This window comes from Melospiza melodia, chromosome Z (genome assembly GCF_035770615.1).
Source record: "Melospiza melodia melodia isolate bMelMel2 chromosome Z, bMelMel2.pri, whole genome shotgun sequence".
In the NCBI taxonomy this organism is placed as follows: Eukaryota; Metazoa; Chordata; class Aves; order Passeriformes; family Passerellidae; genus Melospiza; species Melospiza melodia.
The window spans coordinates 36,508,737-36,527,817 of NC_086226.1; the positions used below are offsets into that span (position 1 = coordinate 36,508,737).

Below are 19,081 nucleotides of genomic sequence, written 5' to 3' on the forward strand. Positions count from 1 at the left end.
ATGCAAAACGTGCTCTTTTAAGTTCTGGGCAGTAAATAAGACATTATTAAAATGGTAATTTATTGGGTATTTTGCTTGTTGGTGGTTTGAAATTTAAGTAAAATTTGCTGATGTAGCTACAATAGAAGAATGCAAAATACTGTGAAGTTTCCTAGTGAGGACTTCAAATCCGCCCACTCTTTTCTGGTTAACAGCTAATGGGAATGATGGGCTTTAATTCCACCTCTCCTCCCTGCCCCCAGATGTGAAAATACACCCTAAAATTTGCAATGTCCCCATCATTTTCTCCAGCTGGGATGTCTGCAGGAGCTCAATATGAGGCAGTAAAGCTAAGTGCCCTAACTTGAACCCTGAAGGTGGGAAGCTCTGCCTTTCACCTGGCAGGTGTCTGAGCCTGGAGTGACGCTTCACTTACTTGTGTTGGTAAAAGTGGTGGTACATTGCTGCCAGCTTTGCTCTTCACTTCCTGCTGTGCAGGCAGTTTGTGAGTGGCAGTGGTGTTATCAAAAATTTGGTAAAATATAGAAGTTATTAACACCAATGTAGCATTAAGAACTGAGCATTCTTTATTTGTCCAGATGCACAGGGGAGTAGCTTTTCCCAAAGCCATGCAGTCTGAGTACAGGGAAGTTCCTGTACTGTATTTTACATACATATTAATTGATTGTCCCAGATTATGATAATAATTTCCCTGAAATCATTAATGTGTTTTCCTTCCCGATTACACACATGTTCTTTTGTCCTGAGCATCTCTCTGGTGGTTGTGGATCCCGCTGTTCCTGTGAGAGTTGGCAGGGCACAGGGGCTGCTGAACTCGCAGTTCTCCTCCCTTCACAGCAGACATTCTGCAGTTCCATAGGCCAGTAGTTTTGGGAGAAGAAGCATTGTGTTAGCTCACCAGGTGTAGGCAATTTATCATCTGGTAACAGTGGCTGCTTTGGATGTGTAGGGACTGCTATTGTTTCTCTGGTGACCTGGTGGCAGGTGGTGGCTTCAGTCTTCTGTTCACAGCAAGACCTGTCAATGAACCCAGCTCTTTGGGGGGTTTTCTGTGTTTGAAAATATGCCAGGGGTAAGAAGAGGGAGCAGTACCCATCTTTGTTTCTTTCTAGAACATTTTTATGATCGAGAGCACTCTGCAGAAGAGTACAGTTTTCTCTTCTGCTGTGGCTTGCTGCTGTTGCTCTGAGGTAGCTCACACTCCATAGGCTCCCCAGAAAGAGGTGTAGAGTGAGTAACTCACTTGAAACTGTGCTTGGCAAGTCTGACTTGTCCAGAGCATAGGTTCTTTAGATAAGATCAGTTACATTTTAAAGTAAACCAGTGAGGGAGAAGTATCTAGCTTTCTGTATTTTTTTAAAAATATTCTGCACTTACATAATAAATACCTTTAGTGGATTTAACAAGATAATTAATTGAAATAAGTATTTTTTGGCCCTTGCCTTAAAGATGTCCAGATGGCAAGAGGCTATTTTGAAGCCTGCTATTTCACAGCAGCTAACACAAACACATTGATGCTAGCTTCTGGTAAGTCTGTGGTACACTGTAATCATATGCACAGCTTTGCTTTGGACTAATTGTGTCTGTAGCTGCTGTCAGCCCCAATTCAGATTCTTCCATTTTAGCAAAGTGCATGCCCGTGTTGTGTTTGCAGTAGTGTAATAGAAAACTGCTTCTACTATTTTAACAAAAAATATTTCTTGTAAAAACTTTCAAGATGCTTCCTCTGTATTTATTTTTACATTTTGGCTAGCTACAAATCAGAATTTCTAGCAGTGCAATGTAAACTATCCTAAGTACTTTTGTAAAGGTAAAATCTTACTTGGATGCCAAAACATTTTCTTAATAATATGCAATTGCCTAATTATCAGAGACAAAGTTATTTTTAAATTCTTAACTGAAAATGGAAGATTTGTAGGTATTAGATTTGAGCTCATTTAGTAGTTCTCAGCTGTCTTATTATGATACGCATTTGAGGGGGACAGAGGAAGGAAAGTAGAACTTCAGCAGTAGGAAATTTTTTTCTATTTAGAATAAAGCAAAGCCTGTCTTTTGTGACTGATTTTTGTGGAAGTGTGTGGTTTTAATCTTTTTGTCCTTATACAAGTAATTTTTAATTACACAGTATGTCATATAACGAATTGGTGCTTGCTGAACATAATAGAAGTAAGAATTAATGATGATTCTATTTGGACCTTCAACAAATACTCATTACAAATGAATCTAGATATACAAGAGGCACATTCAAGGGGAAGATGCCACTGAACTGCAGTGATGTGTTACCTATGTTCACCAACCATGATGTAATACTATTAAATAATGCTAAATTATTGCCATTACATAGTCAACTTAAACCACCCTTCATCAAAATGTGTTTTGATAAATGTGCTGGACTAACAAGGATTGCATTCAGATATGGGAAGTGATGATGTTAGTTTCCGTGTAGCTACTTGAGGCTGTCCTGATAGTTTCAAGCACAGAAAGCCAGACAAAGATACCAGCACAGCTTCTGCAGAGGAACTGGAGGAAGTCAACAGTGACCATTTTGGAAATGAAAAGGACAAAAATAGGGGACCTCTATCACTGGACGACTCAATATCAACAGCTTATGAAAGTAGTATGAACATTACTGCCAGTGTATCAGTGGTCTGGGTGCTGGCAGTGTTCTGTGCTTTATATGGGCCAGAATACTGAATTAAGATGGAAGGGTTGCGGTGGAGTTGAAGCCTTCCTCTCAGTCCCTCATGAATGCCTCATGAATCAGTTCACTTAAAAAGGAAAACAGCTGCTCGGAGAATTAGGCTTGAAGGCAGACATGAATGCAATGTGAAAATAATAATGTATTTCAGGTCAAATGTTTTGTGTAATATTGGCATTGAAGTCAATAAGGGGGAGTGTGGATATGTATAAAATCAAGGGTTGTCAAAGAAAATGTAAAAGCAGTGAAATGCATACAATTATGAATGAAACTACAGCAAAAAGGTGTAGGAGTGCTATAAAGTCAAGGGAAAGGGGGAATGGACAGTATGAGGGGATTTGAAACTTTTTTTTATTATTGTTGGAGGAATTGAGGGAGAGTTGATGATTAACTCAGTTTAGGCAGGGACTGTTTTATCATGTAATGGTTAAATGCAGTAGGTTAGCTCTCTTCTCAGATAAGAAATTTATCTCTTACCATCTTTTTGTCTAAGGCCTGGCTAATTTTGACTCCTTAGAAAGCATATTTCTTATATGCCATTTCTGTGTTTAAAGGCCTGTGTACTATGAAAAGAAGAACTGGAGTTCTAGACAGTCTGCTTACCTTAATTCCAGTATTTTGTGAAAACTGTGATACCTTCAAGGCTCCTTGAGGGGGAGGGATAATTTCAGCATCACACATGCTCATGATTTCACTGGTAATTTTGATAGTGTTTACTGCCTAATTTATCTTTTCCACAGACACACCCCAACATTGTTTTAAATATTTCTTTATGCTAATCATGCAGGAAAAAGAATGAACTATTAAGTGAATTCTTGCAGTGGAGATACTGACTGTATAGTACTGAGTAAGTCCACTTTGCTTTCTTGTGAGTCAGGCAAAATATTACAGTTCAAGGAAGGCTTAGTACAAGATTCTGTTGTTGTATAGGATTGCATCTCCTCTAGCCTCTGTATCAAGATATCTTAGACTTTCTTTCAGATCTCTGAGCAAGATAAAAACAGAGTGAAATATAGATCACTGTAAAGGGAAAATAGTAAAGGTGGCTGTTAGAATGCCCTGCACTGATAAGATACAGACAATATTAGCTCTCTGTGTTTTGGATCTGGTGCACATTTACACAAAAAGTAAGTACAAGCATTAATAATAACACTTATTTCTCATATATCTTTCTCCTTCTAGACTAAAAACAATTTTTGTTATTTAAACCTTTTTGGCTTGTTTTGACTTAAACCAATGTTAATTTGTGTAATAAATGCAAATGATTGCCTTCCATCATCTTTCTTGGGAAGCTCAAGTGGGATTCATATGAAATAAAAATTGCTGCAGTGTGGGAAGGGTCTAGTGTCCTAGATCCCCCTGTGTCCTAGTTCTGGCCAGGACAGAGTTAATTTTCTTTGCAGTGCCGAGTGTGGTGGTGTGTGCTGTAGTCCTGGCTGCCAGGGCAGCTGAGCTTGCTGGATTGCTGAGCCCAGGTGTCCTGGGCTGCCGTGTGCTGTCTGGGTGGGCAAGGCCAGGACCCGAATGTTTCTCATTACCTCCTGTCTCATTGTGGGGAGGTGAGGGAAAGGGTCTCTTTCTCTTGCTAGCAAGAAGAACAGGGTTTCTTTCTGATCCTGGAGAAAGTGTGGTGGGCTGAGGGTCTGTCTGTTTTTCTTGTCCTGGACTCGCTGAGCATTTTTGCATGTAAATAACCCTCTCTTTGTTTACATTTTTGTCTTTAGCGTTTTTGTTGTTGTTGTTGTTAATTTTCTAATCGCATTGCTGTTTCCATTAAAAGTCGTTACCTCAACCCTTGATCTCTGCCTTTTGTGTGTCCCACTAGAGGGGGAGGGGAACAGCTTACAATTTTCTTTTTTTACTGGGAAAACTAAGCTTGGGAATACCATTCCTAAACCACAGCACCCTGTGAGAAAGTCACTTGTTAACCAAAGAGTGATGATGTTCCCAAGTTTTAGAAGAAACTTTAATAGAATGCACCTTTTCTTGAAAGGATCAGGTGAAGACTTACTGCTTTTCAAATATTGATTTCTATGAGGATAAAATGCCCTAATATTATGCTGCAGTGATGAAGTTGAAAATTATTTTACATAATTTTCCTTATTGCCTCTAGAGGGGATTAATACAGAGTTTCTGAAGGAGTTATGCGTATTGTGTGTCTACTTGGCAAAATAGGTATTGCTGAAGCATTTTGATGATGGCTTGTTTGGAGCTGTCTGGATGTTGCTGGAAGTCTGGAAACCTATGGATCGCAGCACTAGGAAATGTTTGATTTCACCCTTCTCAGAGAACTTCATCTTACCAGTGTCTGACAAGTAGAGTAAAAAAGGAAGGAAAGAAAAGGCATAGACCTCTTTTTATGTAGAAAGCATTAAGGAAGTAAAACATACCTATTTAAATGGAAAGTTTGTATAACTCAGTTTTTTGCAGTCACTTCCTAATTCTCTTTTTTCTGTCCAGATGAGAAGGAATTAACCTTTTGAGGTGATAGATATGAAGCTCTCTCTGACTGCATATGTCACTGGTATATTTGAGGATTGACATAAATGGAATATCAAACATGTGTATATTGCAATCAATGTCTTAAGCTCTTTAGTTGACCATGATAGGAGACTATGCAAAAAGGGAACCAAAATTTTGTATAAAGAAGCAGAGAGAGCAGATGGAAAGTTAATTCAGGTTTTCCAGTTCTGGGAAATGTTATCTTAGATAAATGGGCAAGAAACTGCAGCTTTGTTGTACATTTTTCTTCTAGATTCAGGCAGGCTGTTAGCAAATTGGGTGCAAAAATGTTTATGGGTTCCGCTTTACTGGTGTAACAAAGAACAATAGCACATTTGGAAGACTGATTGGGAAATGTTGAAAGACTATCCTGTGCTGCTGCTTGGGAACTTCTAGCTTCCAAAAGAGTCCCAGAGACCTCAGCAACTCTCTGTGGATCTACTGTTAAAATAAAATGATGAAGCTGAGGCTTTTGATTTCTTGGCAAACCTGTGCCAATTTACCAGGGTACACATCCTGTGTCAGTGGTCAGGCGCGTAGCCACTGCATAGCTGTCTTAGATGACAAGCATAATGAGGTGAGGTTTAATGATTTCAGGAAACAAATGTTTAGCCCATGTGGTCTGGGGATGTTTTTCATTTGATCTGTTCAGTCAAGATCTTGCATTGTGTTTCTAAACTGAGATTTGATTAAAAATAAGATTCTGAATTGTTGCTTTGCATCAGCTTGTTGGTCTTCCAAGAGAAGACAGTTGCTTTAGTAATGTGATTGTCCCACTTTTGCACAGTTTGCAGAGATAAGGAAGAACTTGAGGTGACATATTGCCAAGACCAGTATATAGCTTGTTTCTTGCCAGTGGCTGAAAGTAAGCAGAAATTAACAGTGTTGATACATGCTTGTCATCTAAGTACAGTTCCTTGAATATTCTCCTTGCTGCTAGTTTGTAGCTCAGGCTTCATGAGCTGGAGATGTGGTCTGGCTCATTAGTACCTGTAGGGAGGCAATTCTGAGTGGTGTCACTCTGTGATGGGGAGTGTGGCCCTGTGGCCTGTGTGGCCCTGGGCTCGCGGTTTCCTGCCCCCAGCCAAGTGACACCTCTGAGCAGAGAGCACGGGCACTGAGAGCCTGTGAGCACTCCTAAGGAATGGTTGGCCTGCACCTTGGTCAGGTACCCTTACTTGGGAACACTGGATGAAGATCCTTGGGAATTGAGTGGTATGAATTAGGTAGATTATGATTAATCTGGAATAGAAGCAGAGTAGTCCTCACGCACAAAATTGTGTAATTGTCCACGTGGTAAGTATCTTATTCCAATAAGTCTCATTTATTCCCTCAGACTCAGAACCTTATTCCTTCAAGGGGAAAATAGAGGAATATTTCTTAATGTATTTTTCTTGTTTTCATTTTTGACTAGCTTTCAGAATTTAAGTATCAGAACTAGCACTCTAGATATTTGCATCTCTTGTTGCTTTAATTATGTTTCTATGTAGGAAAAAGATACAGTTTTGAGAACAGAGAACTGTATCTAGTGGAAGGATGATGCATAGGACTAGCAATGAATGGAATTCTGTTGGAATCAGCTCTGGTCAGGGCTGCAGTGAATGATGTTTCCTGGTGGCAAGTGTGTTACAGTGAACCATCCATTGCATTGCCTCAACTGCAACATCTCATATTTTAACTTACTCTTTCTGAACTTGACAGGCAAATATTTGCTTCCCAGTGCAACTGGACAGCAGCTGTGGCAACCTATAGAAACCACTAATCTTGTTCGGATGCGCTACCAAACATTTGGACAGTCAGCACCTTCACTCACTGCTAGTTTGGTGAGTAACTTTTTTCAATACTTGATACGTACCAAAAATTTTTTATCTCTGTGTCTCTTGGTGGGCGGGTGGGGTTCAAACCAAAGTCTATTTCCATACCAGCCTCTCCTCCTCACACTGCTTTTTTGAAGAACTTAATGCTTGCCTACACACATTACTTAATATGTTGAGTGTGGCTGAATAACATTTATGGTAGTAGTAACTCTGAATTGGGTTACTGGATTTTGCATAAAGCCTGAGCTGAATGTTGCATTAATATAGCTGCTAGCATTTAAATAGTTTCTTTCCTTAAAAAAAGGCATGCTATAGCAGGCAACTGTCCTTTCTCCTGAGCATTCTTTTCTATCAATGTCTGTTTCCACTTCTGAAAGTACTTAGTCCTCATGACGACACAGATGTGTGAAGCAAGAGTTAAACGAAGTCTTCTGGATAAAAGTATAAGGGAAGAGAAAGGGGCAGAGATCCGTCATACACTTGACCTTTCAGCTTTTTGGTTTCAGGCATATGTTTCATGCTTTGTGTTTCTGTGTATTAATATCTTAAGAAGTGTTGGAATTTAATGCAGGGCCCTGTGTACTAGTCTATACTTTTCTTCAAGGAGTTGTGATAAAATGTTGCTCGTATAAAGAAAGAAAAAAATTATTAATGCTTTGCCTCCCCTGTCTCTTCCCTTTAGCTGGTCATTAAAACTTTGTTGATCTCTATCTACTTTCTAGAAGAAGCTTATTTTGTGATTTGTTTTGGATGTGTTTTGAACACAATATTCAGGTTGAAGGCAGCTATGGTCAGCCAATGTTGAAGAGATACCATCATGGGTCTTTTTCATATAGCATTGATAGGTAGATGGCTGTTTTCTCCATGATCTGTCTGAAGTAGTATTTCACTTCAAATGCAACAAATCTTCACTTATAAATCCAATCTTGGTTTCTGCTTGGTGGTGTTGGTGGTGCTGTTTATGGCTCTTTAGGGCAGATATGGCTTTTAGACTCCACACTGACTGCAAACAGTTAATTCTATTGGAAGTGCTATGCTTTGAGTCCTAATATTTTCCAGGGAATTAAGTGTCAACCTATGAATTTTGTTAATTGTGAATTTTGTCAATGAAGTATTTGGATTATGTGTAATTGAAATGAAAAAGAAAGTAGATGAATTGTCAGAAATGAATTTAAATTGCATTAAACCCGCATTTTTTTCTTGTTTTCTGTATTTTGGAATAAAAAAATATTTCTTCCATATTAACTGCATTTAGAAAGGGCTGTTTTGCTGTTTGATGGTCTGTTTCTATCTGCACGACTATTAGGGGACATGCTGCTAGCAATATTGTGTTTTTGTTGTGCTGTGATGCTTAAACTAGAGGAAGAGGAATATGCAGCACCATTTTGACAATAATGACTTTTATTTTTGACTTTAAATGGTCATAAAACAGTAGACTAATGAAAAATTCAGTGAGCCTTCCTTCCTTAAGGCCCTTTAACTCATCACCTATATAGTTTTATGGCATATCTGTCTGCCACAGATTTCTTCCTTCCTGTCTCTCCACATCTTTTATCTGTGCCTGACTGCAGTTTCTTTCATGCTGATGCAAAAGCAGGCAAGAACCGTCTAAGCAGATCTGAGCAGATTGTGCACAGAGTGGAGGTGCAGGTTTCTCAGAAGTGTTTATTTCTTATCGGGAACTGCTGATCAGACTTGCCTCCTAAGAAGGTTAATGTTATTGTCACATAGGCAGAGCTCTTCTCAAGCCTCCTTTGACAAATACTTTCCTGTCGGGTTTTGAATGACTTTGGTCTTTGCTTAAAAGGGGCCATAAGTTAGGGCCCCTCCTTGCATACTTTTCTTTTCCCCTTGATTCCATGATTTGGTAGAGTTGAATTTGGGAGGCCTATTGGTAGATTCTGGTAATTGGAGCTTTTACTTTTAATCGTGCTTAGGAGAGATTTTACTCTTATTTAAAAGTGATTTTTATGAAGAATTTTCATGTAGCTGGTCACAGTCTGAGTTGAAATTACTTTAAATGTATTGCCTTGCTCATCTGAAAAATAATGAACCTGTTATTAGTTCTTTTACCAGAACTGGTCATTCTCACTTGTGTTGATACTCAGCTGATACGGATCTGACTGAGTAGTGATTATGAGCCAATGCAGACAAGAATGACAACTGAACAGGTCAAAGATACATGGTAGTACTTAATGCAGTTGCAAACAGGGTACAAAAAGCGTAATTTTTTTTTCTTGTTCTGTCAATAATTTATTAAAAATTCACAAAATCTCTCACTGGTTCACAGGTGTAAAACCTTTCTGTGGGAAATTATAGATTTTTTTTACAGAATATTGATTAAAAATGGGCTGCAGGTTGTTGCTTTAGATACAGTTCAATAGATATGCATGATTTACTCCTGTAGTATAGGCAGTTGGACTATAAATTAAAAATACAGTTTCTGTGTAGACCCACGGAGCTAGTTTAAAGATGTATAGGAAGAGGCTGATTTTGTGATGAGTGGATAGTGTATGGGATTTGATGTGGACCCTTCATTCACAGAATCACAGAATAATCTGTGTTGGAAGGGACCCAAAAGGATCATGAAGTCTAGCTCTTGGCCCTACAGAGAGCAACGCCATAAATCACACCATGTGCCTGAGAGCATTGTCCAAATGCTTCTTGAACTCTGTCAGGCTGGTGCTGTCACCACGTCCCTGGGGAGCCTGTTCCAGTGCCCAGACACCCTCTGGGTGAAGAACCTTTTGCTAATGTCACATCTAAACCTCCACTGTTACAACTTCAGGCCTTTCTCTCGGGTTCTGTCACTGGGCACCAGAGATAAGAGATGAGCGCCTGCCCCTCCTCTTACCCTCATGAAGAAGTTGTGACTGCAGTGAGGCCTCCCCACAGTTCAGAGGCAGCTCAGTCAGAGTTGTGCTACTTTTCAATTTCTCTCATGAGCATTTTGAACTCTCCATGACAGACAGTTCTCTGGTGGTGACACAGACAATGGAACTCTGCACAGAGAATTAGTGTGGGCTTAAAAACATTAAGAAAATGATGCGAAATGTCTTCAATGCTGAATAGAAAGGGAAAGCTCAGCTGAGGAGCGCTTCTGCTTTAGGCTGTTTTTATGGGTTGTGTTGGTCTGGTCGGTCTCTTCCGACCAGTAATAGTGGTCAGTAATAGTTGCTTCTGGAAGGCAATTCAGTGTGCATCTCAACGCTGAGTTTTGCAGGAGTGTAGGAAAACTGTAGTAGAGCTAGTTTATCTCATTCCTTGCACTGTAGGTTGTCAGTCATCTCACTTTACTTCAGGCATCTTTTCAGGGTAGGATGGATTTGGAATTAAAATGAAGTTGCTGCCTCCTTCAGTGTCCAAAGTTTAGGGGTCATCCTCCTGTTCTCTACCAGTCCCCTGCCACTCCATAAGTATTTTCAAATATTGTTTGTAGACTTACTGTTTTGACTTTTCCATTTATTACTGAGAGGAATTTTTGGAAAATGCTTCAAAATAAATTGAAATAAAGGCAATTTTGTTAAGTTCTCATTGTAATAAGCTGATATGCTTAAAGTTATGGTAACAAGTCTGAAATTGAGCAATTAATTACTCTTTTATAGGCATAAAGGTATTTTGTGGGACACAGATTGAATGAAATTCTTTAACATTTTCTAGTTAGCTTCAAATATAAAAAAAATAGAAAGCTAAAGTGTCTATGATACATAATGATAAATGTGTAGATGAAAGGAAATTATTTTGCACAAATTAATTGGGAAAAAATTTTCAGATTTGGCTTTGTCATTGTTTACTGTAAACTCCTTATGGACTTTATTGATTTATTGCTTATTTGGCTGTATGGTGGTTTTTTTCGCTAATTAAAAAAAATAGTAATCTCTTACTTTAAGGAGCAGGAAGTCTTTCTTTTTGTTTATCTGATTTATATAAATTAAAAAAATCCTTCGTGTCACATGAAATGTTTCTCACAGTCCAGAGAGCTTTCTGAGAGAGTATATTTCATGAGTACTTTATGGTAACTTGCTCTATGAAATATTAATGTAGTAAAATACTATAACAAAGATCCTCAAATGAAACATGTAGATTGTAATACACTTGGCTTTTAAATTCTGTCAAGACTGAATGTGTGATTTCAGTTTTATGGCAAGTATTGAGCTTAGGTTGGCTATTCCTTCTGTTGTGTGAGATGAAGTAGGTTAGACTCGGAAAAGCATATGGTTTCTTCATGGAAATGTGAAAGATGCCAATGAAATAACTGTTAGTTTAATAATGGATCATCTTTTAGTACTTGGAAATAATTTCTAGTAACATCAAAACTAGAAAAGCAGTAAAACTGGCCTTTGTGAATGGCTTATGCCCTTTCCTACTAAGCAGTGAAGGGATGTTTTGTCTAGATATGACTGGAAACATTTGCTACTTTTTAGCATATTACTTACTTTGTATTTTACAGGGTTTACCTCTTGATTTCTTCCCCCTCCAAAACAGACATTCCTCTGCAAACTGCCTTCCCCAAAACAACAGAAGACTGAGTTTGCAAACATCTGTACTTTGGTTGCTTTTTATTTCCATTTTGTCAGTGTTAATTTGTAAGAATGGTCTTATGGAAACTGGAGGGGGCTAATTAAATAAAGTACTTGTTTATAAGTTGGATTGCTGAAAGGAAGAAACATAAGAAATGTCCAATGTCTATGAAGAACAGTTCTACTTCTTCAGAAAGAGCTTTCCCTCTTCCTCTCTTTTTGATAGTATAATACTGAAAATGAGTAAGTGTGTCTTTGTTAAATATGCCATTAACTTCAGCTAAATTGACATAATGTTGACAGTTATTATGGGAACTGTTTCAAAACTAATTATGCTAATTAGAACTTAACTACCAGTAATTGCATGTATTCAAACAGCACACCAACACCCTTTTGTGTGTTTTATTCCCCAGATGTAAGACAGCCATTTGTTATCTGAGAAGCTGCAAGATTACTGCATAGATAATAAATGATAGTGAACAAATAAAATACATTCTTTAGAAGCACTAATTGGTTAGATAAGTGAGTGACAGTATCAATTGTGCTTAGCAAACCCAAGTAATTTAAAAAAGGCTTTTATTTAAATGTTTTATTTTGGAATTGAGGAAATTTTTCAAATTACTAATTGTCTGTGTTCAGTTTTATATAATGAATATCAGGTGTAGCTGAATTTATTTTTACATAAACTTCCTTGAAAGCAAAAGGGAACTGCATCTGAAAGTTGGGTTACTTTAGTTCTTCCTGTCCAGGGGTTCATATTTTCAATGCTTGAGTGTGAGCAGGTAATTAATACTCTGACAGTTAATGCAGTGCAAGTACAAAGATGGCACAAAGTTTTGTGAGAAGCACAAAAACTATATAATATTGCCAAAGTAGCCAGTCTTGGTTTGTTATCTCTAATCTCCCCAAAATAGTTAGCTAGGCTTCAGAAACACAGAGTCTGAACTGAGGAAATAGCTTGAATGCTAAACCACTGTATAAAGCTGAAAACCATATTCTTATTTAACTTAACATAAGCTTAACATCTGAGAGTAATTACTGAAAATCTTTTTAAAATGTGAGGTTTTTATTCCTATGAAATGCTAAAATTGTCAAGTAATGATAGCAGGTTTTCTATGCTTCAGTTGCTTCTAACTTTTAAGACTAGAGAGCTGTTCTCCCTTGTGCACTTTATTCCATTTATTCCTTACCCATGAATATGTATTTGCTTTCATATTTCTTTGTATTTGCCTTTTAACAAATACTTAATTGCAGTTCTAATCCAGTAGATAGATCTAATTTAGTAGTAGCAAGAGGGAGGTGAACATACATCTTATAGAAATGCCTATATGATTTGTATTTGTACACAACAAAAGGCCAGAGTAGACATGGTCCAGAGCTGTGAAACTGTAATACTCTGATAAGCTGATGCAAGAAGTTGGTGACTGGGTATTCTCTTCCATATATACAAGTATATCTCTACTTGGCTCTATCATTGTTTTCAAAATAGTCATGGTGTACTTGAATTTACTATAAAACTGTAGATTCAGCTGCTTGACAGAATTCTAGATACTGAATCCTTTCTTAAGTCATCTGTTTAAAATTAGTGGCTTTATTAATTCTTATACTTTCTTGCTTGTTCTTTGGTGTGGATAGAATACAGATGTAGTGACAGCTGGGGTTAACATTTCTCCCAGAGAGAGCTTGTGATTTCTCAGAGTTGAGAACTCTGAGATATACTTTGTGCTGCAAATTATCATTAGTTAAAGAATAATGGGAAAAGTAAGTAAAATAATAATCTCTCAGAGAAGACTATCCTAGATTAAAAAGTCCTGTGAGCATATGCAGTGTGTTTTTCAAAAATACCCCCTTTGTGGTGAAGTAGGTCACTTCCCATCAGCCTCACTTAGCTTCCAGCTGTCAGGATGTACTGAGCATGAGAGAGAACTGAAAGGTTTAATAGAGGTGAGTGTAGGTATAACCCTCTTCTGTATCCTGTTAATGGTACAGAATGAGTAGAGAACAAATACATGTAGGAGCTAAGCAGGACATCCCTGTTTTGCATGAGTACCATGCTTCTGTTTTCCAGATGTCCCATATAATAGTCTTCTTCCTTCGTGAGAGACTGAATGGTGAAAATGCTCACTGGGACCAGTTTCTAGTTTTAGATAATCAAGAGCCTAGGGCTGTTAAAATTTTTGTTGGCTGAGGATATCTTTGTTCTTCTAGTGTAGGACCCACATGGTTGAGATCTGTAAGCTAGGTTAAATATAGTGCATCATCTCTGGAACTGAAGGGTCTGACTGTGTGTTAGTAGTGGCTCTGAATAAGGGCTTATTCTTGTCTGCTGTAATATTTGAGTTGTCTCTGTGTGGTGTTAGTGATGGTTATCTTAAATCTACAATTGTGTTGCCGCTATCACTTGGAAAGTGGGAAAAGTGGGAAGTGTTACCAAAATGAGGCTGTGAACTTTTCACCCAGGTAGAATTGGCCACATGAGAGACAAAGGGGTAGTGGTGTTTTGCAGTAAACTATATAACCAGAAGAAGTCAATGTGTAATCATTTATAGTGTTTGAAGTTTAAATGCCTTTTTGGGAATAAAACTTCCTCGGCTTGTTGTTGGACTTTACTTAGGGGATAACTGCGCAAAATGATAACCTGTGATTAACAAGGGACAAAACTCAAGAATATAGTGAATTTTTTTGACCTTAGACCAAAAGGTTCTGCAGCTCCTTAGAAGGTTTATAGATGTGGAAATGGAAGGGGGATAAAGAGGTTGGAAAGGACATGGAGAGCAGGAAGAAACTGGAAGATTGACTGACATTTGCAAGGATCGAGGAAAATTTAGCCACAATACTGTCTCAGGTTCCATGCTGTCTTCTGTTCCCTCTGGTCACAAAAAGCAGACTATTGTGAATTCATTGTCTGTCAGTTAGCATTTTAATTGAAACACTGATACATCTACAGTTTGTAATATTTGATGAGAAAATAGTAAACAACAAGTTGCAAGGAGATCTTCCTTTGCTTGAGGAGTTCTGTGCTCATGTATGAATCTAATTTGATTGGTCTGATTTCCAGTCTCAGAAGTACATAATGGAAGTTTAAACTAATTTCAATCACAGCTCTGTTTTTAAGATAAACTGAGATAAAGTGGGCATGGGGAATAATGTGATGAGTGTAGGAAAACTGCTGTCTATACTTCTGTCTGCATTCAGGATATGAAGTGAGAGGTGTTGGTAACCTGAGACTTGCCTGTGTGGTGTGGGTGAGTGTAGTAGGTTAGGGTATTGTTTGGTGTTCTTATAAGGCAATTATGATATCTTTGACTGTTCTTAGCAGTCTTAGGAATTTGGTACTCATGCATAATTAGAATAGGTTGATTAATTAAAAAAAAAAGGCGGCAGAGGACAAGATACTGTTCCACTGACCTGAATTTTAATAGCAATACTCTATATTGTTAAGAAACTTAATTTTTAGCATTGTAAAAACTTTATTGCTAGTGCTGCTACTGCTATAAAACTTGATCCCTATTTTGCAGTTTCAGTTAACAAAAATGCAAATACTAAAATTCTTTGAACTTCCTAGTAAAGTTTGGCTTTTTAAAATGATGGGATTGTTTAGAAGCTGATGAGATGTATTCCTGTCTGCTATTTTTTTTTTGCTGTGGGGCAGCGTCCTTATATTAAAGGATAATGAAAAAGGACACAATTCTAAATTGGTTAAGTAACATTTTTATTTTCCTTCCAGTAAGCTGACATGTTTTTATGCCTGTGGTACTTGCAAAGTGACTGTAATGTAGCAGAGGATGGAAGCAGACAGTTTGGAAACAATATCTCTTATTCCTCAAGCTGAAGTACTCCCATGGTTCTGATGATAGCTGTAAGTCTCTAAACAAAGAGACTGAATGACACTGCTGACTTACAGGCACTGGAGTAGGGTGGGGAAATGTAATTTTTCCAGATCTCGGGTGGGAATGAACATTCCTCCACATTTATTTATTTAGTTAGTGTTTTTTAAGTTCCGCAAAGGTATCTAGCAAGAATTTTTCTGAACACAACAACAGAGTACTTTTGCGTTGGATGGTGCATTGCTACTTTTAATCTCTTACAGTTTAAGGTTTAACAGCAACTGCTGTTTTACTGACCTGAAACTTTAAGTGGGTTGACCACCACAGTTGGCTTTGACACATGCTGCTGGGTATTTGTAACTCTGGTTTTTAGTCAGAATGTACTTTCGTGCACATTCATGTGAAACCAGATGTGTTACTGTAAAATGCACTTTTGTCCTGTGGAGGCAGATGGGAATGTGGACTTTGGTATTTTTTACCACACCTTACCTCTTAGTATTCTTGCAGTCTCTCCCTTGTTCTGGTAAATGGTGATTTAATTGTTCTGGCTTCACTGGTGTAATGCGGTCAGTGCGTTTGCTTACCTCTTCTATACCCTGCCACAATGGACTGATGGTTTTTAGCATGAAATCTGTTGTCACCTCAGTAAAACTAGAAAGTATTGTTTGGGGTTTTTTTCCTTTTATCACAGTATGCCCAATTGTGGTGCATATGTCTCTATCCAATTTATTCAGATTTTTAATAAAGTAATAGTACAGTAAGATCATTGCGTCTATTAAGAATTTTCTTTCATGGTGTTGTGGAGATTAAGAAACTAGGTAAGTGCTCAAGTTGACCCAATGTCACTTTAGTCAAAGATACAATAATCAGCAGGAGATTGGTTAACTGCTACTCTCTCATGGATACATTTAACCTCTTGATCATTGAGAAAGAGCTGCAATTATGTGGTACAAAGGAAGATACTTAGTATTTGGTCAGTTAAATTCAGAAATGATGGTTGGCTTTGTAAGCATGGAATAATTTCAAAGTAATAATATGTACTTGGCTGATCACAGATTCCTTTTGCTGTCTGTTGAGTTGTCTATTTGAGAGAGGATGAAGGTGGTAAGAAACGAAGTTGAATTATGAGATTGCCTGCTGTAAATGAGGGAGAAAAAATGAAATTAAGTAAGAGAGCTAGCCTACAGTGAATTTGGATCTCAGTGTATTTCATTATTCTCATAAAAATTTTTCTTTCCAGTAAGAGCATATCCTGAACAAACATTCCTAGCATGAAGTTGCTTTCCCAGAAAGTTGTAACTGTGAATAAATCTTTTTGGTATGCTTGTTATATGTCCTCTGCCTATTAAATATGGGATTACAACTAGTGATCATTAGGAGAAATTCCCTTTTATTCCAGACTTCCTTACGTTGCTGATTTGTAATGGAACTTCTGTCCATAGGGAGTCAAGACTTCAGCAACATAAACTATCTTCTGAATTAATTTGAATGTTGAAAAACTTAACTATTGCTCTCTAATTAAGGAGAATGTTTTTGTGAAGCAGCTGGACCATGTATGGTGGTAAGTATTGAATCTTATAGTAGAAAAAACAGCCAAAACACACTAAGAAAAATTATGTGTCCTTAAGAGAAAGTACAATTAATTAATTACTATGTCATTGAGAAAACACTGCAAGTATTGAGATTAAATACTTCTAAAAATGAAAAAGGGACATCAAAATAAAGGAGACTAGGTACATCATTGTTCAGGATAATCTCAGAACAAGAACTGACACCTTGCCAAAGTTTGAGAATTTTGGTTGGAGTGCAACTTGCCTACTACTGATTTCACTTGAGAATTAAACTTCAGAGTGTATAACAGGTATTATTCTGAATGTAATTGCTATTACTGTTTTGCCATGAGGTTTTTTTTAAGAATTTGTTTCCTTTTCCATTTACAGGATGTGAAATATTCTACTGAGCTGATTGTTAGAAAAGCCTCAGCTCAGAGGGTTTTTTTTTTCTCTGAAAACATAGCTTTATCTGTGGCACTTCAAATTCTAAGATTAAAAATGGTGTAGCTTCTGTATGTTTGATGTAAGTTTTTTTTGGGGAGATACTGAGACAAACAGTTCAGCGATTATTGAAAGAAAGAGAGAACATTATATGTGTATTTCAGTTCTTGTTGAAAGGAGACCCACAAGAGATGAGTACCCATGAGTACCCGGACTGTACTCGTGATGTGTTTGTCTTTTCAGAAAGAAATTTCTTTTATGTTATTGTGTAATTATGGAAGATATAGAGAATTGGAGGGCTGACTGCCTTTTTTAATTGAGGATCTAGCTATGCATTTTCATGGAGTAAGAAACACAGTATTTGATGGAAAAGGCAAAATGGATGAAGCTGGCATGTCTGTTGTGTACTGTCTTCTTGTATGTGTGCTGTCACTGAAAGAGGAATTGATTAACTTCTTTCAGTAACTTGTTTGAAAAATTTGTTTTCTTCTGCAAAAGTTATTTTTCTTGTAATATTTTGATGAGGGATTGATTCCATGGGGTAACAAATGAGCCCCTCCGAGTGAGTGAGCCCAGAACAAGTTGGTGCAAGGAGGATTTTGTCCGGCAGGTGGCAGAGGACGCGGTGTGTACCTGCTCTCCATGTCCATTCCTGCGTGTGTAAGGGGGACTGTTGGCAAGGCACACCTGCTTTCATGGGATAAGTACTTCATTTTCAAGAACCTTAAAGTACAAGTAACAGAATCAGTAATGTTTTCTTTTATTAAGAAACAGCAGCAGTCAACTACTTCCTTAAAAGTAATAAATTGTTCTGCCCATCTGGTGTGGTTTGCAAGTTGTGTAGGTTTATCAGCTCTAGAAAAAGAGAATTAGTGTCTTGCTAACTGAGGAATCTTGAATTTTCCCTGCTTGTGATACGTATCCTTAGTAATATTCAGTGAGAATAATAAACTGTCTCTTAATGGAGACATGAACCTGGTAATTGGAGTGCATCTTGGACTTTCAGGAAGCCAGCCTGGCTTACCTGAATGTGTGTTTGTGTAATGTGGCGAAGTGAAACACAAATTAAATGGTGCCCTATCGATCCATGCAGTGATTATTGCTCAAAAGTCTTTACTTGTGAAGTATAGAAGAGATGTAAATGGAGTAATGCACTTTATGTGTGTGGGTAGGATTGTAATATTGAAGGAGGATAGAGGAAAAAACTGGTGAGAACTCATGGTTTTATTGTCAGGCCAGCAATGGCTCCTCAGTGCTGTAGCTGGGGACTCAGAGGTGCCTTGAAAACATTTGGCTGGTGGAGCATATCTGTTTTCTTCTGCGAAGCAGTGGGTTAACATGTTGCACCCTGAAAGGGGGCTGTTGGCTTCACATGGAGCATTTATTCTGTACTTTTTATAGGCTCTCAGAAGGAACATTAGGCAAATGTATGCAGGAGCAAAAAAGGCTATATAGATGGAATAGTGTAACCTTTCCACTTTAAATAGTCAAAATATGTATTGCTCGCAGTGTCTAAAATTGTATATGAGTTACTGGGCCTTGTTAGTAGTTGATTGTGATGTTGGGGATGTAACTTGATTCTGTTAAATTTATTAGTTTCTCAGAATTTCAATGTATGTTACTAATTATTAATAAATTGGTTTTATCAATCTCAAATTTAGGCATGGCAACTTTAGCTCCTAACATTCTTAAGTGTGAGAATTGCTTTCTCAATTTCTTAAAG

At 37.7% G+C, this 19,081-nt stretch overlaps 1 protein-coding gene across 2 annotated transcripts in view; it reads left to right on the forward strand.

The window, feature by feature from the left end:
* MAST4 (microtubule associated serine/threonine kinase family member 4) overlaps positions 1 to 19,081 on the forward strand; it is a 276,434-nt gene that overhangs the window by 72,641 nt on the left and 184,712 nt on the right. For both annotated transcript variants that reach the window (XM_063180836.1, XM_063180838.1), the window contains exon 3: positions 6,902 to 7,023. In XM_063180836.1, coding sequence (XP_063036906.1) covers positions 6,902 to 7,023 — 122 coding nt within the window. The remainder of the gene's footprint in view (positions 1 to 6,901; positions 7,024 to 19,081) is intronic.